Raw genomic sequence first — 27390 nt, 5'->3', positions numbered from 1 at the left:
GCCCCTATTAATTCTTGACAAAAAGCTAAATTTCTTCCTCAGCAACTTGGAAGCACCTCCTTCTCAAACTTCTTCAATCCAGATTGTAAACTTGACAGTAGAGAAGTTTAGGTCAAGTGAATCCCTAGCCCTGATGATATGACACCATAGTGCAGACTTCCTTTCAATTAACCACAGAAATCTCTCAAAATCTGCAAATCACAGTCAAAAGTAGGTCCTGGATTTTCACTTTCGATCAGAAGTTGGATATAGCATTTAGTGGCTTAGCAATGAATCCTTTCTCTCCTCCCCTAAGTCAAGGCTGAAATTTCACATTTAATCCTCTGTCTCAGTGTCACCAATCCTGAAAGTAGATCTTACAGGAGAAAAGAGCTGTGCAAGCCAGCATGGCAGGCACTCCAACAAACCCTCGACAAATGAGCTCATCCGAATTACAACCAAATTTTCCTTGCTCATTTGAGTTGCTGGAATTAACGTGAGACATCTGCCCTTTCTGATTTTGGACTGATAAGAAAGAAGGATTTAAACCATGTATAACTGGGGTCTCTGTTCTATTGTTTGTGTGTGTGTGTGTTTGTGGTGAGTTTTCTCTTTAAAATAGACTTTTTCTGCAAACTCAGTATTGATTACATTTCTATAACTTTAGAGTTCAAAACCACATTTTAAAATTACATTATAGGCTAAATAATTTAGTAAATGGAAGGATAGGAACACACACCATGGAATTATGAACTTTTCTCTCATTCTTTTTAAGAGATTAATTTCTAAAAAAAATGCATCAAAAGTATAATGCAGGATAAAAGATAATCAGAAATGATAACTATTCACTTTGGTTAGTAAAAAACAAAAAGAAACAACAACAAACCTTTGCATTCAAACCTAAAATATTTCTTTTTCTAGAAAACAAAGACTCTCTTTTACATATATTTCACTTATATTTGGTCCAAACTTATCTTTTCTCCAAATCAAGTTGTCTAAACAGTATCCTCCTTCAAAGTTTTCTCCAGATAGGTGAATGCATATGTAGAAATAGGCAAAAATTAGACATAACTGAGGCCACTACAAAGTCACAATTATTATAGCAATGACATTTATGTTTTCCTTTCTTTTATATCAAATTGATACTACCAGGAAGTTAAACTATTTCAAAATTTGTGATACAGAATCCAGATAGAGACAAGAATCTTACCTAAGGACATTCAGCAAACAAACAGCTAACAGAGACCTTTGGAAAGTTTGTAAGGTAGCTAGTACTTAAAACATGTGAATCCATTTAGCTTTAGTAAAGGCAAAATAAAGAAATAAGGTATACCTACCTGTCTCATTCAAATCGATGTAGAACAATAAAAAAAAATTTAAGTGTCCAACTTTTGTTTTTAGGATCGGAGACGGGAAAAGTTTAAAAAGAGTGAAGAAAAGCAAGCAGAGCCTTCATCACCTCTGTAACCAGTATCAGCCCAGTGAGCAGCCCACTTCGTGGTCAAGGATTTTGATTGCACACCTCAGCGCCAGGCAGATGCCGTTCCCTTTCGGTCTTAGCAATCTTTGGCCAATAAATCACTCCAAATGCCAGAGGGTACCACCTGTTCCCTCTCTCCAGACTGCTTACCAAAGAGAGTGTCCTCTGCTAGGAACAGTCACCCTATACCTGCCATTTCAAGCATCAGGAGATCCCTTTCCAAAGTTATTTCACACCCATCACTATTCAAGAGCTACACTAATAAAACAGTAAACGTTTGTTGGCACTTACCATGTGCTGAGTACTGATCTCAGTCCTTTTAATTTATCCTTCCCTGAATCTTTACAGTATCTCTATAAGATCAGGACGATTTTGGATCTCATAGTATAAATGAAGAAACTGAGGCATAGAAAAGTTAGCCAACATCACAGTTAGGAACCAGGGATAAACCCAGCAGGTGTGACTCTGGAACCTTTATTCGCAGCCACCTGGCTGTCCTGCCATCTTGCAAGAGTGCCCAGTCACTGCCCACTGCCCACACCTTCTTTATAGAGAACATGCTCACCCCACAGCACTGTCCTCCCACCCCCAGGCCACAGGTAACTTGACAGAGACAGACACCTGGCTCAGGGTTAAATCTCCAAAAGTTGGGTACACTTCCTCGATATTCTTGGAAATCTGAATAACATAACTGAATTGGTCAGATGATCCGGTGCGCAGGCGGAAGCCACACAGACTGCAGGCCAGCTGGGCACCATGTGGAAACCAAGAGGCTGCCGGCAGCAGCCAGACCACGGCCATTCAGGAGAGCAGAGATGGGGGGCGCCCTGCAGCCCCAACAGCGAGACTCAGGCGGGTAACGCAGACTCAGGCGGGTAGTGCGTTTCTGTTCCCCAAGACCTTGCTGTCCTTCCTGATGTTGGGTGTGTGGCAGTCCCCTGTAGCCTTTCAACAAACCTGTTCACTTATTTTGAATGGTCTCTGTTCCCTGAAACTAGAGGCCACCGATGAAGGCGAAAGGTATCGGGAGGGCCCACTCTGCCCGCTCCTCTTGATTTTGACCTTTCACATCTTCTGCTATCTCTTACCTTTTCTGGTGGCTTTCCTGATAACTGCTCTTCTTTCCAAGAGCAGACTTCCTGATGCAATGACTTGAATTTGTTTAGATATTCTTCCACTAAGGAACTCATAGAATTGAATACCCATTAGCTCTGACCTTTATATCCACCCACAGACACATACATCTCTACTTCAAAGAGGTAGCTGCATGTAGGCAGAGGAAATTGTTTCTTCTTAGATGTATACACAACCAACCTGGGTTCTTGTAACACTATTTCTCAGTGCTCACTACTGACCATGGAGCATCCTCTACCTAGTCAAGATAGCAGGAATAGCAAACAAAGGTCCTCAGAGTGCTTATTAATGATGTTTAAAACACTTTTCCACCAATGATTTATAGCAGTAAACCAGTAAAGTGATTACTCACCTAATGAAGGGAGGGATAGTGAAGGAAGCACTGGAAATATTTTGTTGTACTGGGGAAGATTTTTAAGAGGTTCCTGAGAACAGAATATTATTAAAATATCCAGGTCCAGCTCTTTGAACTGTCAGAAAACACAGTCAAACTTGGCAGGATATTTTCACGGAACACGATATTCTAGATAAGTGGGTTTCCTAGATTACTTAAGTTTAAATCTCTAAACCTTTGGCTGTTGCTGATCAAATCTTGCCATAATTCAGTGATGCCACAAAGTGCTGCAGAACTTACGGTAGCTACCTGCTGCAGTGACGGAAGCCCAAAAAGCTTGTCTTTAAAGAAGGTGCTTCATTCTGAATCACTTCTCAAGAAACTGCCTAAAATGATAAACATAACTGTCTTAAAAACAGGCAAAAAAAAATAGTTACTATTACCTTCATTCCAATTTTAATTCACTATCACAAAAATAAGAAATCCACATGACTCCATTATCCTGTTGAACGATAGCCATTGCTTAGAAAGATTTTTTTTCTGGATTAGTATTTGAATTTCAGATTAAAGATGCTAGAAGTACTTTTGTGGACTAGGAGGCATGTTGGAGTACAAGAAAGATCTTTTCTTCTGAAAGCAAAGAACTGATAAATACTTTAGAATGCTGGTTTCCTCAAATCGTTCTCTTTCCAAATGGAACTAAAGTACCCCTCTCAATTCACTACCTCCCTCCCCCGCCACACACACCAAGAGCTACCTAATATAATTAATTGTCAGAATTAAACCACTTTTGTTTCAATGCTAGGGAAAATTCCTTCCATCACACTGTGGCAGAAAAGGAATTCAACAAGAATTCACATTCATTTTTAGTCCAAGTTCAAGAAATTTAGACGGATAATATACCGAGTACACTTATAGTTTATGGTTTTGTCGGAAAGTTATTTAGTGAAAAATGGTTGTTTTTGAAACTATATTTTTAATTTTGAAAAGCATGTTCTGATCTGTTACTTTTTAAAATACAGAAACAATGTATTACCACAGATTTTTATCATCAGCATCTTGGCAGACTGCTGAAACACTGCTATTGGCTAAGAGAGGTTTGGAAGTTCGTGTTGGCTTCAAATAAATCTGAATAAAACATTTCTATTGTGAGCCCAGAGAGAGCAATTAAAACAGTGCCAGTTCTTCATCACCATGTCAGAACTTCTAAAATTTAAGTTTAGAATGTGCAAACTAAGAATTTTAAAAATTAAAATAACTTGAAATGACGAGATCCTTAAAACTGAGGTCTGATATTCTTGTCACATTTACATTCTATTTATTAGCATGCTATAACTACAAACAATTTCTCCAACTTAAATCTTCACCAGACTTTCTCTTAGTTTTTATAATATTATTGCATAGACTGAATTCAACTGTTAATTTCTCTAAAAGATCAAGCCTTAGAAATTTCACAAAGAAAAAAAGAAATGTTCTAAATGCGATTTCTAAACAAAATTCCAGGGAGCAGCAGGGTACAGGCAGAATGAGCAAAACAAGCTCAACTAGCCATCCCCATTTAATACACTTTTGGGCAAGGAAAAAGTCCAGGGTGCTACCAACACACAGAGGGGCGCTCTGTTCAGACACAGGGCTGGGGGCAGAAGAGCAGGGAAGTCTTCCTGGGAGGAGCCATGATTGCTCTGATTCTTCATCCATTCTTCCGTTCCGGAGTTCATTATAATAAAGGGGGGGGGGGTGGTGGAAATGAATACTGCTTAACTAGTCCTGAGAGCAAAAATTATAAATGAAACCAACTGAGTTTTTCTAATAAATAACAACATCCATAATCTTTAAAACTCATTTTGAAATTCTGATAATGTATATAATCAACCACTTCTTAAAATCACTTAAAAATTCAATTTTTTCTCTTTGTTATTTTACTTGAAAAGTTTCTTTCTTAGAAATAGATCCTGAATTATGTATAAATATTTAATAACATCTAACGTTATTTGGCTAATAGCAATGAATTATGAAAATAATCATATTTATCGGCAACATCTTAATCAGGGATTCCTGGAAACATCTATTTTAATTTTAAATTTTGAATAAGAATAGTTTAAGTTATTATACAATTTAAAATTCAAATTATCTCACAATCTTCTAAAAGCTCTACTTGGTAATCATTGATTGATAAGTTTTCTAAGCAAGTAAATAATGTATGAAGAATGGGCTTTGGAAGGAATATAATTCATAAAAACAAAAAGTATAAAGTGTTAGAAGACCTGCCATTTAAGCAGAAATTCAAAATATATATACACACATATATACATATATCTACTATTCATACTGTTTCTCAAACTTATTTTTAAAAATGCTCATTTTTAACCTTTCTGTTACCACAAAATAAAACCATAACTTTGCCTTCTCACCTCTAAAATTCTGTAATGGCTCCATATCACAAAATGGCTATGGTGCACCTGTAGTATTAAAACAAGACCGTTAACCAGAAGATAAATAAACTTCCCTCATCTTTGCACTCTGCCGCTTCTTTGCAAAGAGCTGGTTCATCTGATTTTCAGAGTATTCAGCAGTGAGATGCAGAGAAACATCACATCTTGGGCTCTGATTTGAGCTCCATGCAGGAAACCAGCACTGTAATTTCCTATGCCTGCCTTTAAGTCATGCCTGGGACGGGAAGCAACTGTTTGAAACCATGACGTGCAGAGATTCGTAAATGAATTATTTTGGTCAGGGTTGAGCGTCTTCAATTTTAAAACACGCTTACAAATGTTTACAAATATCAACATTCTCTTAACAGAATTAGGAGATCCACAGGATGAGTTGAATTTCAATGCTTTGAATCTATTTACTTACAGTTATAGCTAACCTGCCTCCTGCCTTCTTCTCCAACAACCTGAATGCTCAGCCTAAGTTTCAAAACCACCCCTCTGTCATCTGGCCTCAGCCTACCTCCCTTATATTTTGCTATTCTCCACATGAATATTGCGGTCTAATTTGTTCACGCGTAGGTGAGAAGATATATCGACCTGTGTGTTTCCGGTCACTCCCTTGTCCTCTACGGAGGGTTCCGGTTCCCAGGCCTTCTGAGCTACCCTCTCTGTCAACTCCTGAGATTTCCTATGACTCAAAGAAGAAAAACCATACACACCACACTCTTAGGAGAATTAAAGCCACATAGCCAGGCTGATGTATGTAACAAAGGGCCAGTGACAGAAGAGAAGCCAGCAGCCTAGAGAACATCTGCCTGGCAGAGAGAAGTGAGGCAGAGGAGAAAGGGGGAGTTTGAGAAGTGCGAGTGTGGAATGTGAATTGGGTCTCCTTCAAGAGATACGAGGACAGGTCGAAATTCCTTTTAAATATACTTCTGGTAGCTGGTGGTGTTTCTTTTAACAAGACCCCAAAGAGACTGGGTGCTGAGGCCCCTGGGTAGGATTAAGGCTTTTGCTTATACCGTACACCCTTCATGCTTCCTCCTCCCCCAGTGAAGGTAAAACTGCTTGCTCGGTATTAACCAGAACATACACATTTACACACCCTCATCTCTAAGTAGGATTTATTTGGCTTAACATAAATGACTGGCAATTGCTCCCTAGAAACAAGTTTAATAGAACAAGGCACACAAGGGCAACTAAGAGAGCACCAGAGAAAAGAAAGAGATAGTTAGTTGTACCAAAGACGTAAGGTTAATGACACTTACTCCAATTACAGCAGTGTCAGGAAGAACAAATGTGTCTAAAGAATTCTGCAAAGTTTTTTTAAATTGAGATATAATCAACATACAACATTGTATTACAAAGGTTTTTAAATAAATTCAGTTATTTAGTAATCCCCCAGTGACATTTAATTTTAAAGCCTTTTTAAATGCTCTTAACTTTTAATTATGAAGTACATGTAAATGTATTTTAGAAATCATAGCACCATATTTGAAACCCTACAATAGCTACTTCTCAGAGGGGACTTTAGAGGAAATCGTTCCCCACCTCACCTTCACTGTGGAATCCCTCTCATCTCTGACAGGTGGCCATCCTCCAAGGACAAAGAGAGGCCTATTTCTCAAGGCATCCTCTTCTTTCCTTATGTAGCTCCCATTGCTAGAAAACCTTCCCCCCCACCCCCCCTTGGAGTCCTACAACTCCTACCCATTGGCTTAAATCTGCCCTAAGAACAAATACAGAAAACACTTTTCATTCAAATAATCCCAAGTGGTTATCATCCTAAGACTTCTCTTCTCTCTGAGAAAAACATGAATTCAAAGTCCAACAAGCACATTTTGAAAAATGCTAACTTAAAATGACCTTCCTAACAAGGCAAAGCATTCCAATGTGGTTAAGCAAGTACAGAGTCTAATGTGCTCATTATCTTCCTCCATTCTACATACGTCTAGTAATTCTTTTTGTCTTATTTTTAATAGCCACCGCAAACCACCTCAACACGCCGTACACAGCTCTGCTCCTTGCTCTCTGCTCCCATCTTCGGCCTCCTCCTCACACCCTTCAGCTTTCCTGGGTTTCCTTCCAACTTCCTCAGAACTCTGAGCCTCTTACTGCCTCCAGGCTTTCTGCAGAGTCGTTTCTTCTTCCTGGAAAGTTATTCCTCTCCTTTGCCTAGATAGCGACCAATCATCCTTGACACCCTAAGTAAGGTCACCCTATTACTTGTTCCCACAGCACTCTGTAATTGTATGACACTTTCTTTATCATAATTATAGTCAGCTACTTGGATGAACATGTGTAGCTCTTTGTTATGGGTTGAACTGTGTCCTCCCAAAAGGTATGTTGAAGTCCTAAACCCTGGCACCTTAAATGGAAATAGGGTCTTTGTCAGTGTTATCAAATTAAGATGAGGTCATCGTGGCGAGCCCTAATCCAATATAACCAGTGATTTTATAAAAGGAAAAGGCCATGTGAAGACAGAGATACACAGGGAAAATGCAATGTGATGTCAGAGGCAGAAACTGGAGTGAGTCAGCTGCAAGCGAGGGAACGCCAAAGCTTGACAGCCACCCGCAGAAGCTAGAAGAGTCCAGGAAAAGATTCTCCCCTACGGTGTCAGAGGGACCATGGCCTGAGCCACCTTGATTTCAGACCTCTATTGTCCGGAACTGTGAGAAAGCCAGTTTTTCTTTTATTTTAAGCCATCCGGTTCGTGCTTTTTTTTTTTTTTTTTTTTTTTATCACAACCCTAGGAAACAAATACACTCCTTTAGACTAAAATCAAGCAAGGTCTGTATTTTATTCATTTGTTGCATTCCCAGTGTACTCATAGTGATTGAATTAATAGATATGAGTAAAGTAAACATTTGCTCAGTGAATGAATGATTGACACTTGGCTTGGACTGCACTAAAACCCTCAGGTCTTTTTCCCAAAAGGTATCTATATACTTTATTTCACTGATTATTTTAAAGCTTCAATTCAGAATTTTAAGTTTCATATTATTTGGGATTATGTATAATACAAATTCATCAATCAATGATTTAGCATGCTATCCACTTTTATATCACTGCGAATTTAATAAGCATGTCTTCTATCTTAATCCAAGCAAATGATTAAAACAGTTAAACCTGACAGGGACAAGGAGAAAGAACCATGGCAAGCCACCAAGACTGTCCTGCCCCTCCAAGCTGTATCAGCCCATTAATCAGCACCCTGGGTATATCATGCAGCTATCTAGAAATACACATTGCTCTCTAACTTATCTCAAGCTTATCATAATACAACATACTAAATGCTTTGCCGAAATCCTGATACATTGTCTTCAAACTTCCCAAATACTCCAATCTAACCACCTCGTAAAAAAGAGGGGCAGGGAGTTCATCAGTCATAACTCATTTTCAGTGAACTCATGCCTTTTGGGAATCAGTCACTTCTTTTCCAACTACATAGCTAAAACTGCTTGAATTTTGCTGGTGAACGGTGTTCAGCTCCCTAATCAGTGGTTTCCAAAATCTGCATTGGCCTCCATTTTGAAAATAATTTCCTTTCTTCTGTTCCCTTTCTTATACTTCAGGGTGCCTCCAAGATTATAGATTGTTGCTTCACACTCATACCTACAAATTCTTTTAATATCAAGAGATATAATTCCTCTAGGCCTGAAACTGTGAACTAGCTTAAAGTAGCCGGGTCTCTCCCATCCATCTGGGCTTCAGCCATGTGTTCCGTCCACCAGTCGGAAAACCACCCTTCTCATAAAGACAAAAGTGAAATAGGGATTTAGCAGCTCTGCCTTCCCTCAGTCAACTATTGGTACCAAATCAGGTCCTCCCCCACTTTTTTTTCTCCTTCCCAAATAAATATTTCATAAAGATTCAATATTTTGCTGTTTTTTACAGATTCATACCATTTACTTAATTCTCCATCTTTTGAGTCTGAGCCCATCCAATGAATACCCATGGCAGCTGCCATGAACCTTTTTCGGTCTCTACCTTTCTTGTTCCTCACTCGGAGCATTCAATTAGGATTTTGATTGTATGTCTTTACTTCTTTCCAAAGAGTTTTACCTTTTAGCGTTACATACAGTCCATGGAGTTTTATCCATATTTTCTCTGATTATTCAGTAAGGTCTAGGGTACATAGACTGAGTCTGCTAGCTGGTAAATACAGAATCTAAGATGTAAGCAAATGATTTCTTTGTTACCAAGAGACATTTTATGAATATTGACAAAAAGTACAGGTTATACAAAATCCTTGAGCCTCCTAAGCTCTCACTACTTGGGCTCCCTATTTCATTTATCTTATGTCAACAAAAACTAGGTTTGTTTTACAATCTTTCACAGCAAGGTTTCAACAATCCTGCTTGCGAGAGCGTCCTTGTCTGCAAGCAGCAAAACATTTCATCATCTAGGCCTCTAGCACCATCGAGCTGCTTCATGAACTCCGAGCGTGAGCTCACATGCACCCCAATAACACCAAATAACTAACGAAGCATGCAGAATTCTACTGTGTTAATTGGAAGGTAAACAGCTCTTTGTCGAATTAAAACCTCAGCAAACAGATCCTTTCAGATTATCACTTGTGCCTCCTTTAGGACTTGACACTCCTACAGCCAAAACATCCAAACCCATATCTTTAATGTCCTTTTTTTTAGGACATCTTTCTGTGAGTATAAAGATAATTTATTGAGGAATTGGAAGAAAATAAAATAAATACTAATTAAAATTATGATTTTTAGCCACTTTCTTGTTTCACATTGTAGAGCTTGTTTATTTTTTAAGACTTCTAAACACTACTTTTTTCTTCCAATAGACAAATACTCATAACCGAAATATCCTAATGGGGCAGGCCAAGAGCCTAACACATCTAAGACACCCAGTGAAAGATATTATTCAACTTAAAAAGTCAAGGCAAAGTTCTCTGGTGCTCTGAAAGGATAACTTTAATAATACAGATGCAGGGAAAATATGTGGGAAAATGGTTCCATGTTAGGTTACAACTTGATCTAGGTGTAGGGATAGAGTCTAGTTCTGAAGCATCCTTTACTCTTGTCCCAACTAATCATTTTTGGTAACTTGTCCTCTTCTAAAAGTTCAAGTGCTATCACTATACACAGCTAGTAAGCACAGGGAAACAAATCATGTATGCTAAGAACTGTTCCTGGTGACATATCGTGGCTCTGTACTTTTCTCCGTTATAGATAAACTAGAAAAACAAACCAACAAACCTGAGTTAGATGTGAAAGTCACAACCATGTACATAAATACAAAAGCACTTCAACCAAATAGTTTACTCATTTCTGAGGAAGGGATTCAAGGAGGAAGGAGGGGCAAATTGCTTTTTGTTTGCCCCTTTATAATGGCAACACAACAAAACAAGAATTATTGCCATCCTTCCAGGTTTCAAAAAGAAGTTTAAGATGGCCCTCATGCAAAATTCAACACTTCTAAAAATTCTAATAAGAATCAAGTAGAATTATAATATTAATATCCATATTCATCTGCTCTTATAGCTAGTGATAAAGCAGACTCCTAAAAACAACCCATTGTAGAAAGAGCTTGGGGTTTTACAGGCAGGGACCGTTTACCTCCCAGCCCTCGCTTTCTCACTGGTAAAATGAAGATTTTCCTTATTAGGTTATTACGAAGGGCAAGTGAGAAAATATAGGTGAAGGTCCACTACAGAGCTGGCACTCAATGGATGGTAGTTGCTGTTGTTAATTTACTATTATAATATGAATTAAAGACATGATTGACATTCATTCGTGCCTTGGAATACCAAAAATAATCTGTTTATAAAAGTTATTTACTTACTTTTTACTTAAAAAGATTTGTAGATACACAGAAATTGAGATTTCGAATAAAAATATTGCCAGTCCTATACTCTAAATTTAAAGATGCAAACTGAGGCCCAGGGACTTTTTCCAGGTACACAGACAGCTGGTGTGACTGGCTCAGAATCTAGGTCTCCTCATTCCACCTAGTGCTCTGTAGATGATGATACCATGTGGCTTATCACGCTGACTTCTATCTCGAACTATTCATGACCATATTTGGTGTCCTGCGGAGGTCTGAAAGGAAAAGATGTACTTACTAATTAGGTGCTGCCCCTCTGCTCAGTGTTTCTCCAACTCGCTCCCCAAAGGCATTTTATTTATTTTGTTTCATATTTTTATATTTTATTTTATTATGTTATTTTTTTGAAGGCATTTCAGAGGAAACCCAGTGGCTCCCCTTCCATCCTTGCCCTCATCACACTCTTTCTTCCAAGATATTTTATATAAACAAATCTTTTTCTATTTATCCAAATTTTAGAATTGGAGGCATGCAAAGGAGAGAAAAAAAATCCTTGATTTTCCATTTGAGAAACAAAAGTGCTCTTTCTTAACAAAAAATTCCCTTATGTTCAAACATCAGCATATTGACATTAGGTTCTTGAGGGCTCTATAATAGTCTTTTAAATGTCAGGAGACCTGAGAAACCAGAGTTTAATTTTGCAAATATATGTAACTTAAATCTTATACGTATAAGAATATCTTTCCCATTTCATAATTGCTTGTTGAAAACTATAAAATATACTTATATTACTAATTCTTAGCAAGTACATGAAGATTTCTGTTTCCAGAAGTATAGTGGGCTGCATGCGCTGAAGAGCTTTCTTACAAAATACAAATAAATCTTGGATAAATGACAACATAATATGATAGAGCTCACTCGAAAATAACAAAACTTTCACCAGGCAAAGAGACAGAGATGGACAGTCACACACAGAAAGAGAAACGGATGGACAGACAGGTAGACAGACATAGACAAGAAAATGTGAATGAGTGAGATAAAAGTAGAATCATGGATGCTACGTAATATGAAGGGAATAAATGTCTATGTCAGTACAAAGCCTCATGCCCTCCCCAAATGAGAGAGTTGGAACCAAGACCATGCTAGGGCAGAACAAAGGGGGCCAAGTAGCCCAGTCAGAGGCAAGTTTATGCACCTAGTGAAATAGTTTCTTAACTTATTTGTATATACAATTGCAAATTCTCTCCAGAGGAAAGCCCACTCTATGTAGGCCTTCAGGATTCCCACTGACTAAATTCAATATAATGAGCTCACAACCAAAAATTCCCTAACACACACACACACACACACACACACACTAAACTATTATGTTTAGGAGTTAATGGAAATAACCATCAGATTTAAACTTCCTTCAGATACTAGAAATACCAAACAAGCATATGGAATTACTACATAGAAAAGTTTAAAGACAAAAGATTAAATTTTAAAAATGAATCAAAACAAGAGCTTACCAAAATAACCAGGCAGATTTAAAAAAATAAAATAAAATAAAAACTAAATATAATTTATGGAAATGAAAAAATATAATCATATAAATTAAAAACTCAGTGTATGAGTTTCAATACAGCCTTTGGGGAGGCTAAGAACCTAGTCTTTATTCCAGGTGTTTATGTATGTGCCCAGGTAAAAATGAAAGTAGCTGTTGAGGACAAACAGTCCTTTTCATCATATCATTTGAGAAAGTGTGATAAAACGCAGTAAGAATCCTGCTCGGGCTCTCCTCTTGGCCATTTACTTGGGCGGCACAGAACACTCAGGCACAAGGACACACACTCAGCACTGCTTCTCTGTGGCTAGTAAGGTTTATAGTTTCCAAGGCCCCAAGTACAGCCTGGATCATTTTCCTCCTCTTGCCTGAGAGGGTGCGTTGCTGCAGCCACTGTAAGTCATTAGCGCACAGTCTCAATGATAGTCTGGAATTTCAGTTAAAAGAAATTTCCAAATACAATTTCCTGAGTATGGCCACTGGGTGTTCTCTCCCTAAGGAAGCTTCTTGACAGAAAATTTTAAACTGGGGAATGAAAGCATTAAGAAACTTGGCTTTCACATTTGGGTTTGATTTCTTCCTTTTATAACTGGCTGCATGCTAGCAATGCATCATCCTGGGCATGGACACAAGGAAAGACTTGGGCTTTCTTCAAGGCTTTGCCTCCTTTACCAAGCACATCCCAGTACCCCATGCTAATGAGAGGCTTGCAGCCAGAAAGCTGACAAGAGGCCACAGCCCAGCGCAGCTTCTTCCCGTGAAGAGCCCCACCTCTGGGCTGGGTCTCACCGCAGCTGTCTTCACAGAGAGGTCTGGCCCAGGAGCAGCGCCCCGGAGGCACTACCTCGATGGCAGGCAGAATTCAGTGTGGATGAGACAGCACAGTTCCCTTAGTGCAATTCCTTAAGCAAAAGCTCATACAGACTAACAGGACAGAAACAGTGTACCTAGAATTAAATATCAAGGAACTGTCTGAATCCTACCAAATCAATCTGGTGTGAATTCTTCCAGTCCTACACTGTGCTTTGCTATGGATCATAAAGAACCAACATAGGCTATTTACAAGCTTTTTGTGTGTGAGAGAAAAACACAGATTTTCTAAAACTTTGCCTGTATTCTATAAGAATTTCCCTGGATTTTCCTAAAATATAAAGATTTCTCTGACCTCCTGCTATCAAAATATATAATTCCATATTTTAAATAATTTTTTTCCTATAAAGAAAGTAAAAAGTCTGAAGGACCACAAAAAAAAAACACTAACAAGAAAAAATATATATATAATTATCTTGCATATATTAACCTAATCAATAATATCAATGAATCAGTGAGAATAAATATCATTATGGTATTATGTTTTCTTTCAAAATCTAATCACCCCTAAAAAATGTTAAGCCTGAAATGTTTTCAGAGGTCATTTCAGTAACATATATGTAACTCAAGGTTAAAAAGTTAAGTAACTTTAAAGCAGGTAACTAATTAATTTGCATTAAAAACACATTTTAAAAGATATTAAAATATTATATAACTCAATACTGAAGTATAAAATACACTAACATGCTACTCTATTTTAAAAGATACCCTTTCAGGAAGACTTGGAAATTTGCAATATGAAAAGACCAACACTGCCGTTCACGGAGACTCCTAACATACACAATTACCTCGGTTTAGAATTTCTGTGAACGCCGCCCTCATTGCTATAACCGCAGTTCATCCCATGGTCCTCATTTCACAGGAGCTGTTACTCCTCCACAATTCAGACACCTCATAACTGACCAAAATACAAACTCCTTACCTCATATTCAAAGTCCAAACTATGACTCAATCTGCATTTCTAGCCTTATCTTCCTTAGGATTAGATCAGTTAATAAAAGTGAAATGCTTAAAACACTACTTGGCACATAGTAGGTACTTAATAAATGTAAGCTACTACTACTATTCCTCTTCTTTTCCCCTTCCTTTGCCATCCTCCCAATTCCCTTGCAGTCCACCTTATACTGGTTAAAGAGAAGTGTGTGCTATTTTGCTAACGGTTCCCATACTTTTCAGAGTCCTTTGTTCATTCTTTTTCTCTATCATGAGTGTTTTCTTAATCTCATCTCTACTTGAAAGTACCCTATGCTCAAACGTATTTATTCCTCTCTCTAGGTCCTTTTCAAATCCTGCCTTCTCCATGAAACTTCCTCTTGATCCCCTCAAGTGGAAGTGATACCTCCTTGGAGAGCCCATGATATCCTATTGACACCTCTCTGGATGACACTTATCACCTATGCCCTGGACTAGTGCACCATATGTATCCAGTGCTCATCATTCCATTCCCAGCGCATGGATCTGATAAACCTAGAGGACAGAAACTGTGTTCTGTGTGTCTTCTCATAACCCCATTGGAACATTATATATGTGTATGTGTATGTTTGTATGTGTGTGTGTGCGCGCGTGTGTGTGTGTGTGTGTGTGTGTGTGTGTGTAATTTACTGGAGCCAAAAATACACTCTTATGAATCCCTAAGCTTTGACACATATGCCACAATAAGAAACCTTCTACTTTTGTTAATTCTTCCTAAAACACATTTGTTATGTGTTATATATACATACCCTATATTTTAAAATTTTAAATGCATTTGTCACTTATCAAAGCCTTGAAACGTCTCAAGTTCTAAAATCAGTGCCAAACAGCATTCAAAACTGAATATAATATAGCTTTAACATATATTTCACTATGATAATCACTAATAATTCCTTTTTATGGAAAACTCTTCTTTTCCCAAATTCAATGCTCAGGAATGAGATACCTCATCCTATCAAATGTTCTACTAGATCCCTTACCAGGGTTCCTAGAAGCAGGGTGTTCTTCTTGGATCAGTCTGGAAGGCTTTATGGAGAAAATACAGCAGAGAATATTTTAAACACAGAAAGAGTCAGTTTGGCAAAGTGAATATGCATATTTGTTTTAGGCACCTGGGCACACTTACTGAGATCTGGAGAAACTTGCATCTTCTTTGTATAAGTGACCTTGAAGTGAATGAGGCAGATAAGATGAAGTGGCAGGGGAAAAAGAGAAACATCCTGAAGGGATTGAAGCAAACGCAAGGGAACCACAAGGCGATCGGAAACAAGCGCATACGTATGAGGCAGGCTGCAGGGCAAAAGATGAGCAAGACAAGTCCACATCCTCAGTGAAAGCTGACCTGGCGGACAGAGCTGCGAAACAGGATTCAGAGACAGGCAACTTGCAGTTATCCTGGAAAAAGAAAATACCAGCAGGAATATAAAAGAAAAGACTTTCACTGATACTGCTTAATGAGAATTCAATCATCAATTTAAAAGTTAAGAAGAGTTCTGGTAAGTTTCCGGGGTGAGACTTGCCCACAGAATATACACAAATACACTGTCACCACTGCAGCTTTTACTTCCCCTGCCACTGCTGAGAGCTAACATTTACCAAAGGCGTTACACGCATTAACCCAACTAAATGACCGAATAACCCTAGGAGGTAGGTGCTACTATGACCTCTAGTTTATAGATCAGAAAACCAAAGTTTTGAGAGATTAAATACTGGGTAGTATATATCTAAGTCAAGACACAAAATCAAGTGTGTCTGACTCTCCATAAGCTATCTGGGCATTAGCCTTTTAGAAGCAATGCCATGAAGTCTCACAATTTTTTAAAAGAACAAAATCTTATTTATTTATCTTGGCTCTATTTTGTTACAGCCACTAAGGTTTTTGATTGGTTTGTGCCATCTAAAGAGACAAGTACAAAATGTACATTTCTTTCAGAGCTCAAAGTTTCCCACAATGAGCACTGAACTGAAGAAACAGCGCGCTCTGATGAGCAAACCGTTAACTACCACATCCCAGAAGTGAAGCACAGGCCGTCCTCTGCCAACAAATAGTCCAGTTATGAAGTACATATTCTAAACTGAGAAGAAATACTATCCAGAACATGCCATAAGGAAAGAAACTTGTCGCCATGGCTTGGTTAAAAGCCAGTGTTAGCTAATGATTATATCATCTGGCTCAATATAGCATGCTGAAGAGTTCCCGGATACTGCTTCTTCAGTTTTGGATGTTGTGGGGGCGAAAAAAGGAAGGACGGAAGGAGGAAAAAAAGGAATCAATATGGGATATGAAAATGAAAATAGCTGTGCTCATTGACTGCTCTCCTATTATGTTCTGGGCTCTTGATATACATTCTTTTATTCAACCCTCACAACCACTTCGGGGAAATGGCCCATCTTCAGATGATGAAACTGATGCTCAGGGATGTTAAGCAACTTGCTTGAAATAACACGTAGATTTGAACCTAAGATTGTGAAGCTCCAAAGTCCATGTCCTTTCCTCAAGGCTACATAATCCATACGGAAAGAGAAATACAGAATTCTAGCTGTTCCCAGGCTCTTCACAGCTCACTGTACACCCAGCTGATGAAAGATAATTTGAAGGTCACCATCTAGAAGTTACCAAAAATATATCTGGAAGACTTTGGAATTTTAAAACCTCATCTCCAATAAATATTAACCTTTCAAATTCACAAACCGTTACTACCTTAAATAATAGTTATTCGAATATAAGCCACAGCAAAAAAATTTTTAAGGACCAAGAAAAATAACTAGATAAGCATCATAAATTATGCCTATATTAAAATTTTAACATATATTAAAACTTATCTTCTAGCTACAAAAACCTCCAATGATTTAATATAGAAAGGCTTTATATAAAAGACTTTTACTACTTTACCTAAAACATGTAAGATTTTCTGAAATACTGTATTAATTTTACAATGTATCTAGTTCATTCCTATCCATCTATTGAGTTCTCAAATATCTAATATTCTAAATTGTCCCCATTTTTCTGAATTCAAAACATATTTTAGAACAAAGTCTTCTGGCTCTGCAAATCACATCTTCTGTATTTTCATTTTGCTTAGATTTTATTTCAAATGGCCTCCAGACTAGTATCACAATTTTTTCTATGGTCTCATTTTGTGCCTCGGAATAAATTAGTATAATTCAGTTGAAATCAACATTATTTCTTAATTCACAGAAGGAATGTGTTTGAAGGAATGAAAAGGGGAGAAACCAGAGGAGATATTAGATGCATATTTGGTAAACATTTGTACTTTTCATTTAGAATTCCCACCTTAACTCTTTAACAGCACAGAGTCTGCTAGTCCAATTCTTTAGTACCTTGTTACAAAGTCCTTTTGGGTGCTAGTTGTGGGCCAGGGGCCTCAGCCCCAGTGTAAATCCTCAGAATGCAAGCTTCACAAGGGCAGGGGTTTCGTTTGATTGCTTTGTTCACAGGTGTATCACAAATACCTACAGAGTACCTGGCCCATAGCTACCACTCAAATATTTCTGAATGTTTGGATGCTTGGCTGTAGCCATCTTTTTCTTAAACTCTGACCAAATATGTCCAGTAAAGAGTGACTAGAAGAGGGTAAGGGGTCTGGAAATCATGTCATAACTTGAAGAGGAATTAAAGAAGTTGCAGATGTTCAGACACAATAAGCAGGGTGCAGCAGGCGCCCAGAGAGGGAACTTTGCTTGCAGTCTAGCCAATAAGCTCTGAGAGTTGCCAGCCAGGGGTCTGGGCAAGTCCCTGGAGTCTCAGTCTTCTCATCTTTGAAACAGGACTGCTATAAGAAATAAATAACAAGAAAAGCATCCGGCAAATAGCAAAGAACTTCAGAAATATAAACTGGTTTTTCTACATTTCACCTCTTTTTGCTCTTGGGGAAAAAAGAGATAACTTTTTTTGAATATGTAAATGACAATGTGTAAGAAGACTGATTCTATTCACATTATATTAGAAGACAAAAACTCCAAACACAGAAAATAAATATAAAAAGAGTATGATATTGACCCAATAAAATGCAGACCTCCCTAACAGTGTTCCTACCCATGAGAAGCTGCCCACCAATAAAGATTTCAGATTCTGTCATTATTTTAAACAAAGAACAGGTGATTCGGAATGATTAAGAAACTTGCAGAACCTGATTTAGTTAGAAGAGGATTAGCTAAGGTATCTGCCAACTTAGATTTTATGATTTAATGGTTCAATTTCTTTTGTGTGTGTGTGTGTGTGTGGCTGAAAAGCAAAGTTTTTCGTGATTCTCTGCATATGTATAAACAAATAGTCAGATAACAGGTAGTTTACACTGAAGTCCATGTTGCCAAAAACCTCCTGCCCCACGTGACATTTTCACTTTCCAAAACAGGAGCAGTCATGTCAGTTCACAGGGACTAGAAAATTAAAAACCCCACAAAGTATGTCCTCATAACACTGATGACTGGAAAAGTGTTAGGGGGCATTTCACCATTACATAGTCACCGTTGAGATCAAATAGATGTCGATTGGGTAAACCTGTCTTAAGTTTCAAGGTTCATCTGATGCAACAAGTCAATTTTAGTGTTAACAACTTTAATTTCTCTTTTTCTTTCCTTTGCCCTATATGCCTGGATGGCATATTTAATTCTGAATAGCAGGTATTACCTTTAATAACAGTTCTACCAATGCACCTATTCATCACATATAAAATACTTTCCTACAAGACCAGAAAAGAAAAGCTCTATCATTTACCCACTTAGCCAGTAACACTAAATACTAGGAATATTCAGACCATACACGAACAATAGGTTTTATCTTTCTCACTTCAGCAAAATTTACTGGTCTCCACTACCTTTACTCTAATTACTGTTATGCTTCCAGGACTTAAGGTAGTTGTCATTAGAAATTTGAAAAAGTAGAATCTGCTTGAAGATGAAGCTTATTTGATAACTTTTATGACACAATATTTTGCAGTGAATGAAAGGATAATAAAGCTAGCTTAAGAGATGAATATGGGATCTAGGAAGCAGGACAAGGACATTGTACAGAGCAAAATTGAGCTTTGTTTCTACTCAGAGTAGTTTTAAGAGGGAAATGTACAAAACTTAAAATTTTGTTATTCCAAAATTTATTCCTGCAAAATGTCAACTTCCATCAACAGCTGCTACATATTACCCAGTCTCTTCTGTGTAGATTTTTACGAGGGAAAATATATTTGAAATTGTCTTCTATACCAGTGTGTTCTGACATATTTTAAAAGATCTAGAATAAAAACGTAAGTTTTCTAGGCTGCAGTCTAATTCCACATCTACTTTTTTCACAATGTGAATGACTGCTGGGTTCTTTGTAAATGTTTTACCAGTCACTCCTCCCAACTCCCAGTGTATGCTTTGGGTAACAGAGTATTTTTTAAATTGACTGCTCTCCGGTTCACCATAGTTACCCCCACCCCCACCCCCCACCCCCAATTCCTCACTATTTTGCTCTAAAAAAAAAAAAAAGCCATGCCATTTGTCATTCTGCTCTGGGTACAAAGACACCACTAAGTCTGACCTAGAAAGTAAGTTCCAAGAGCTCAAAGAACATGTCCTTTTTCATTTGTGTCTGTATCTAAGTACACGGAAAAGCTCTGCACGTGGCAGGCATTCCATAACTACTCAACGGCCATATGTTTTAAAAGAAAGAAAATTAAATTTTAAAGTTTATCTTTGGGTCAACAACCCAATGATTTTATTTGCTTAAAGAATGGCAAATGATGCTGTGAAATCATTGGTTCTGTATGTCACAGTTTGTCAACAGGTGGCTTGTGAAGGAACATAAACTTCAGTGGCCCTCATATGTGGTCCAACCCTCTAAATTCTAACTTTCAGAATCTAAGTTGTAAATGAACTTTTTTTTTCCAATGGGCAGAATTTGTTGTTTAGGCTTTGTAAAGCCCCCAGAATTTAGTGCCTTGAAACGGTAAGTCCTGACAAAATGGTTATTATCCTTAAAGAAGCTAAACTAAAATATGTTCTGCTAGAAGATATTTTTTAAGTATGATAGTCCTTTTAATATATGATTAAATCTTTACAGACAGATATTACTTGACTACAAACCCAATTAACTGAATCTATCCTGTGAATAATTTTTATAACAAATGCTGTAACTGATAACAAGATTTGATAAAGCAGTAGCTATATCACTCTAATTCAAGTTAAAAACTGAGCACGTTCTAGCTCCATTTTAAAGTTACTCAGGAAAGCAATGACTAAAAGGCTGACACGTCAAGAAAACACATTAGCTCTTATTCACAGTAACTACAACGTGTTCTTCCATGCAAAGTTAACATGATGCTATAAATGGATGGGGATTTTTCTTAAAAAGTTGCAGAATTACACTTCCTAAAGTCACTGCTTCATTTGTTTTTGGACTTGGAAAAAGTTGCCAATTATCCTAAAGTTTGCATTTAGAGTCACTGTTGAGTGAAAGGAAGGGAGAAGAGGAAAGCAAGAACACCGCTCTCGTGCCACCGAGGAGATGCTTACGTGCGGTTTCCCCACACACTGGCATGCTCCCCTCAGCGTTTGCCAAGTGTATGTAGCAATGTCCCTCAAGGCTGACCTTATCCAAAGGAGAAAACACAATCTACATGCCAAGGACAGTAGACAGTTAAGAGAGACACCCGGAGCATGGTCTACAAAAGAGCTCAGCCCCCTCAGCTGGGTCTTAGTGAGCGCTAGGCCTATTCACAACTCCAACCAGAAGAAAAATGAGAGGCAGAGGAGGAGGAGGAGGTGGGAGGAAAAGAAAGCAGAGGAGGGGAAATAGGAGGAGGGGGAGAAGGGAGAAGGGAAGAGGAGAATAGAAAATATGGAGGCAGCGGTAAATTCTCTCTCAATTATAAGCTAAACTACCTTAAACAGCCACCAGCTGCCACCACCCCTAGAAACATCCCAGCTACATATCAGGGACTCAAACAGTTGTGAGGGGCAGCACACTGGACCTGTGCTGGGCATCAAGAGAGGTCAAGAAGCTCTTGGTGGGAAACCCTAGGGAATAATAAACGAGAATGGGCTACTTGCTATTTTTCTTCTAGAGCAAGGAAGGAGCCGGAGGGATCTTCTGATGCGCTAAGCCCCTCTTTTCCTAATCACTGACATGGAGTTAGGGGAAAAAAAAATCGACATTTAGTATTGGGGATTAAAATGTTAAGAAGAAAATGCTGATCATCTGCTACAGTTACATTCTCAACATTTTATTTTTAAATATGAAAACATTTTCATTTATGTTACCAGTTTGGAAATTTTGACTATTCTGCAGATATGTCTGCAATATGTATAATAGCCAGCTCACTCTTACATAATACACACACCTTTGAGGAATAGTTAGGCATGGTTCTGCTTGAAATGAAATATACAGGCCTCTTCTAAGCCTAGAAATTCATGATTTATTAAAACTATCATGCCATATATTATATCTTAAAAGACGTAGAACACTCAATTCAGGAAATAATTTTGGGAGAAGTTCTGTTGAAATGAACACTGGAGAAAAATTACTTTCTCATCCTTAAAATTATTCTACATACATCATTTTCTTGGGGGCAAAAAACAATGAAGACTTATTTCTTGTATTCCTTTTTCCTCTTTTATTTCACTCAATAGAAATTACATTTAGTTCAATACATTGAGCACTTTTTTCCCAGTTCTTGAAAATGGCTTGAATTTTGTTTGGTTCATGCATACAGAGTTAGAAGTGAAATTACATAGTTCAACTTTACTGATGCCCCTGGTCTAATATGTAATGCATTAAAATTATTTATGATAAAGTGAAGGCTAGTTCTGAAAACAGGAGCGCCTTTCCATTGAACTTTAAGTTACCGCTGGTACCAACAACTACAGCTGGTGTCTCCCTCATCTCTGGTCGTTACCGCCACTTCGGTAATATCATCCTGGCTGCCTTATGCCACCATCACCTCCACCTTTCACCACCACATGCAAAAGTTAACCAACCACTATGAAAAGGCTGGTGATGGTCAATCAACAGAAAGGTAAACATTAGATAGCAATTGTACTAAATACTTCCAAAATTGGGATCAGAGAAATGATGTGGGTTCTTGAGGCTTTAAGGTTTAAAATCCTCATAAAGATTAATTTACTACCATTTCCTGTAGTTCAATGAAATAAATGGTACCTTCAGTTTTCAAAGTCACTGGAATAATTATCGTTTTTAGAAGTAGTCAGGGAATATAACATACCTAGAGTTGGCAATGCATAAGAATAGAAAAATACTTTAATTTACAAGATAACAATTTAAAGTGACAAATACTAGGTTGTTTGTCCTTCACAACCTTTTGTACTCTGTAGCAAAAAAAGATCAGAATAATGTAAATATGCTCTTCATTATTCAGAAAGTTCATATGATCCATCTCAGTGAGACAAAATGGCAACATCAACAGAAATTTTATGCAAAGTCTGCTCTTTTTTTGTTTGGTTCACTGAACTAAGTGCAAACCATCTGTTACCTATGATAATCAGGAAAAATAAAAATTCAAACAGCTTTTTTTTTTTTTTAAGATAGCACAATAGCACTCCAAACAGAACATACTTGTTTAAAAGCACTACTTACGAAGTTTAAATCTTAATGACTTTAGATGGCTTAGAACCCATATGTACAGTCTTTATTTTTGGGTTAATATTACATTTTTCCTTTTTTTTTTTTTTGGTAAAAGCATGCTATTTTTAAAAATTAATATCATAAAAGTGTCACTATACTGAAATGGCTTATTCAAATGTTATTTCCAAGAAATTTTAAAATATAAAAACTACTAAGTTAAAACAATTTTGATCCCCATTTATAAAATTCCTGCCACTTACGCAGTACACTATAGTGATTAAAACATGCTTTCACAAAACAGAACGGCCAGATATGAATTAGTGCTTTTGCTAAATCAAAATTCTTGAAATCAAGTCTTCATTCCACCCTAGCTGTCTGAGCTCAGATGAGTTATACCTTTCAAGATGTTTTTTAATCTATAAAAAGCGGGCTCTAAATGTCATTCTCAGAAGTGTGCTTCCCGTCCAAATCAGTCTAGCACTATGTTTGGCATATACATAGAGCCTGGGACTCAGGAACTCTCCCGGCCAGAGGCTGGCAATGAAAACTTCCAGTTCTTCGGAAATTGTCCACAAGACAGGTTTCAAAGTAGCTAAGTTTAGAGTATGGAATACAAAACCAAATAACACAACAGTGTCTCACTATTGTTACAGTGGTATAACCAAATTTCCAAGATACTGACCCTTATTCACGTATTACCATCTAATAAAAAAAGTGATTTTGTTTTAAAGGTGAAATTCAAAGTTTCAGGAGAGTAAAACGAGAACAACCCTGCATATGCTTTCAAGCTCTAGTACTACAAATTTTATCAACACCCACTATTGTTTCTCAATGGCATGTGCTTTGTGCTGTTTTCTTGATGAATACAGCATACACAAGTCCCACTCCACCTACACAACCACTATGCCACAAATGTAATGCATTTAAAGAGGGCTTTCTGCCACAAAACATTACAAATCTTAACCACTTATGAAGCAAGTTTTGCAAAAGACAAGAATTTCAATAGAGAAATTGACTTGAAAATTGCTCACGTTGCCTCACTGTTGTTCATGAGGCACATGATTAAACAAACATGACAAGTAAGAGAGAAAGCTTTATGTAATTTTATACTTTAAAAACTGACCAGGCTCTGCAGTGACGCCTACGTTGCCCTGTAGTATAACCTCTTTATTTCTACTAAACTGTAAGTTTATTAAATTCCAGAGATTTCTACAAGAAGATTTACATCAGATTGACATTGAACCATAAGGTTGGATTTCAAATGTCACTCTAAAGATGCTACAATTTTACATAAGAGGGCACTAACTATTCTTATCTATTTTTTCCCATTTATGTATATATTTATGATAACTCGATTAAAATGATCTCAGCTAAACTTAGAATTTATTTCCAGGTAGACATAGAAATCTGGGACTGAGACTTTGGAGGAAAGAAGGGCAGTGATGCTAGAGACAACTCAATTCCAAAGTGTTCCTCTGAGGTGAAGGAACTACGCCCCCCATGACAAAAGTTTGAGTGGGCTTCATAGTGTCATTGTCATACCTTTTTAATTCAGAACTCCCCACAACCACACCCACTTCCGAGCCAGTGCTCAGCCCCTGCTTGGAGGCCATGAGCAGTTTTACAATCAGCAAGACGAAAGGAGGTATGACCAGAAGGCCCCATCCTGCTCCAAAGGCTTCTCGCCTAAGGTACTTTCCCAGGAGCTGAAATGGCTTGAGAATCACAGGGTTTTCCGGACTTGGGGTCCTGAAACTGCAAGTGTCCACTGCTTGGAATTCAGGGAGTCTTGGAATCATACACAAAATTAATGGGGCAGGAGCATCTCATATGCAAATAAATGTGTGGTTTTTCTTCCACTGAAGTATAATCAGAATGAAGAGACTATTAGACTAAAGAAGGGGCAGCTCCTTGTCTGTATATCAAAGAATTATAAGTACCAATTCAAATACAGTTGATCAAAACTGTATGACACTTGCCATGAAGCCTTTCATTAGAAAACACAATAAGTCAATGTAATCTTCTCTTTTCAACCTGGATCTCTTTAGTTCTCCCACTTGAGTAACCTGTCCAATCTTTTAAGACTTGAGCAGTGAAATTTCAGAACACCAGGAAGTTCCACAGAGACTGAACCGTGATCCACTGGGTCATCTCATTCGTCATGTAGCACATCCTCACACGGCACAGAGCTGTGCTCACTAAAAGGCTGATATAAACTCTCAGGAAGTTTTCATCTACATTTTACCAGGGCGAGTACCTAAGCAGGTTGCGGACAATCTGTGGGCTGTGAGCCCATGCAGAAATAATAAGGAGCCTCCGCTTCAAGAGACCAGGGGCATTACAGAAGTGAGTACAGGCATACCTCATTTTATTGCACCTCACTTTATTGCGCTTCACAGTTGCACTTTTTGCAAATTGAAGGCAAGACCCTTCACCAGCAAAAAGATGATGACTTGCTTTATTGATACTAGATTTATTGCGGTAGTCTACAACCAAACCCACAATATCTCCAAGGTATGTACAAAGTAAATTTCAGAAAGAAAAAAATCACTATCTAAAGCAAGTTCTTCTTTTGAAGGGAAGGGGAAAATTTTTAATACAGATGTTCTCTACTTGAAGGAAAAACACAAAGAAGATGTTTGTAAATATTCTTATTTGTTAATTTATTTAAGAGAAATTTATTTAATTTCATTTATGCATATATTATAATAACACAATGAATATCCACTCACCAAAAAATCCAAGAACCTAAAATTAATAAATTTATTGGCCATACAAGAACCAGCAATGGCATGACGACAATCCATTGCAAATGAAGAGCTATGATTAATGGAATTCTGAGCACCTCGGGTCCATTAAATAAAAACCTTGTTAAGCAATTTTTACCTAGTAGAAATGAACTCACCCCCGGATTCTTTTAAATAAAGATTTGTCTAGTAGACTAAAGATATAAATCAATTTCCTGCCCCACCCCCCCACACACATATACTTACCACCTCTCAAGAACAATTATACTTTTTTTAAAAAAGGTTTCACAAGAACTTGAAACCTGAAAGGTAAAGAAGTGATACCCAGCTCCCTGTCTTCGTGGAAACCCTCTATAATAAAAGAACTATGTCCGAAAGCAACTGAAGACGACAGTAAATAAAGTTTTAGTTATCTAATTAAAAAAAAAAAAAAAACACTTCTTCAACGGTAGGACACCAAACTGAACACATTTCCTTCTAACAAAAGAACTCCTCCCTCTCTACCATGGAATAGACAAGTATCTCTTCAACTACTGGCATTTTTTATCAGTCCCTTTGTCCATTCTAAAATGAAAGCCAAGATTAGAACCAAGAGTAAGCTGCTTTCCTGGTCCTCAGAGGGTGTTCTGTGGAAGAAGCAACAATGGGAGGGATGGCTGAAGGCCGCTTGTGATCTTGCCATTCTTGACAAGTCCCTTTATGAGTTTTTGAAACTCATTAGTTTGTATGAAGGAACCAAGCTTGCCTAAGCTAACAACTCAACTGTCAGAGTGAAAAATTAAGATAATCTCATGCTCTTAATTTTTTAAAATTAAAGTATTGTTAATATACAACACTGTTTTAGTTTCAGGTGTGTAACACTCAAGTCCTTAATTTGATTGCACATTTGGAATGGTTTTATTCTTCAATATTTCCACCTAAAATATAATCTCCTAATGTGTTTTAAATTTCTTTTAAGACCTGTCAAGATAGTTTGAATTTTCAGTTAAACATCACAGTATTCTAGAGGCCCAGAGTAATAATAATGATCAATTCTACCAACTTATTAATAATGTCCTCTGAAAAGCAAATTTTGGTGAACTGCTCAGCCAGAACTGAAGCCCAAGTGACCCAAGTTTTACCGAAGAGCAAGGAGGAAGAGGAAGAGTAGTGGGTTTTAATAGCAGTGATAGGAATCAGAATGGAGATGACAATACTTAGACTGACTGACCATTTGGTTTACGTTGGGAACATACTGCATAGATTAAAAAAACAAAAGTTTAGCATAGAATGTTCTTTCCCCTTCTGATACTTTCAGCTCTTTGTATCAAATGGCAGCTTTATCATTCTTTTCCCACTGTGTATATACCTGTTAACTCCTTCATTTGGTGGTTAGTGCCCGGACAACAGGAACTAGGCTATTTATTCTTTGCTCCTTTACAGACTCTAGATCTGAGCCATTGATATATACATGTATTCATCAAGAATGGATTAACTTACCATTGATCATGGAAGACTCTAAATAGAATACTTTACAGGA

The 27390-nt window shown here is 37.6% G+C and overlaps 1 protein-coding gene across 3 annotated transcripts in view; it reads right to left on the bottom strand.

The window, feature by feature from the left end:
* Positions 1–27390, bottom strand: part of SLC7A2 (solute carrier family 7 member 2) — a 55246-nt gene that overhangs the window by 22253 nt on the left and 5603 nt on the right. Inside the window, exon 1 of one of the 3 annotated variants that reach the window (XM_016129909.2) lies at positions 15670–19945. The exons of 1 other annotated variant lie outside the window; for it this stretch is intronic. In XM_016129909.2, the coding sequence (XP_015985395.2) occupies positions 15670–15819 (150 nt within the window). In that variant the 5' untranslated portion in view covers positions 15820–19945. Of the gene's footprint in view, positions 1–15669; positions 19946–27390 lie in introns of those variants that run through there. One more of the 3 variants, XM_016129918.2, reaches the window with a different exon arrangement.

Source organism: Rousettus aegyptiacus, unplaced genomic scaffold (assembly GCF_014176215.1).
Source record: "Rousettus aegyptiacus isolate mRouAeg1 unplaced genomic scaffold, mRouAeg1.p scaffold_m13_p_11, whole genome shotgun sequence".
Taxonomy (NCBI): domain Eukaryota; kingdom Metazoa; phylum Chordata; class Mammalia; order Chiroptera; family Pteropodidae; genus Rousettus; species Rousettus aegyptiacus.
This window is presented reverse-complemented; position numbering and strand designations above follow the sequence as displayed.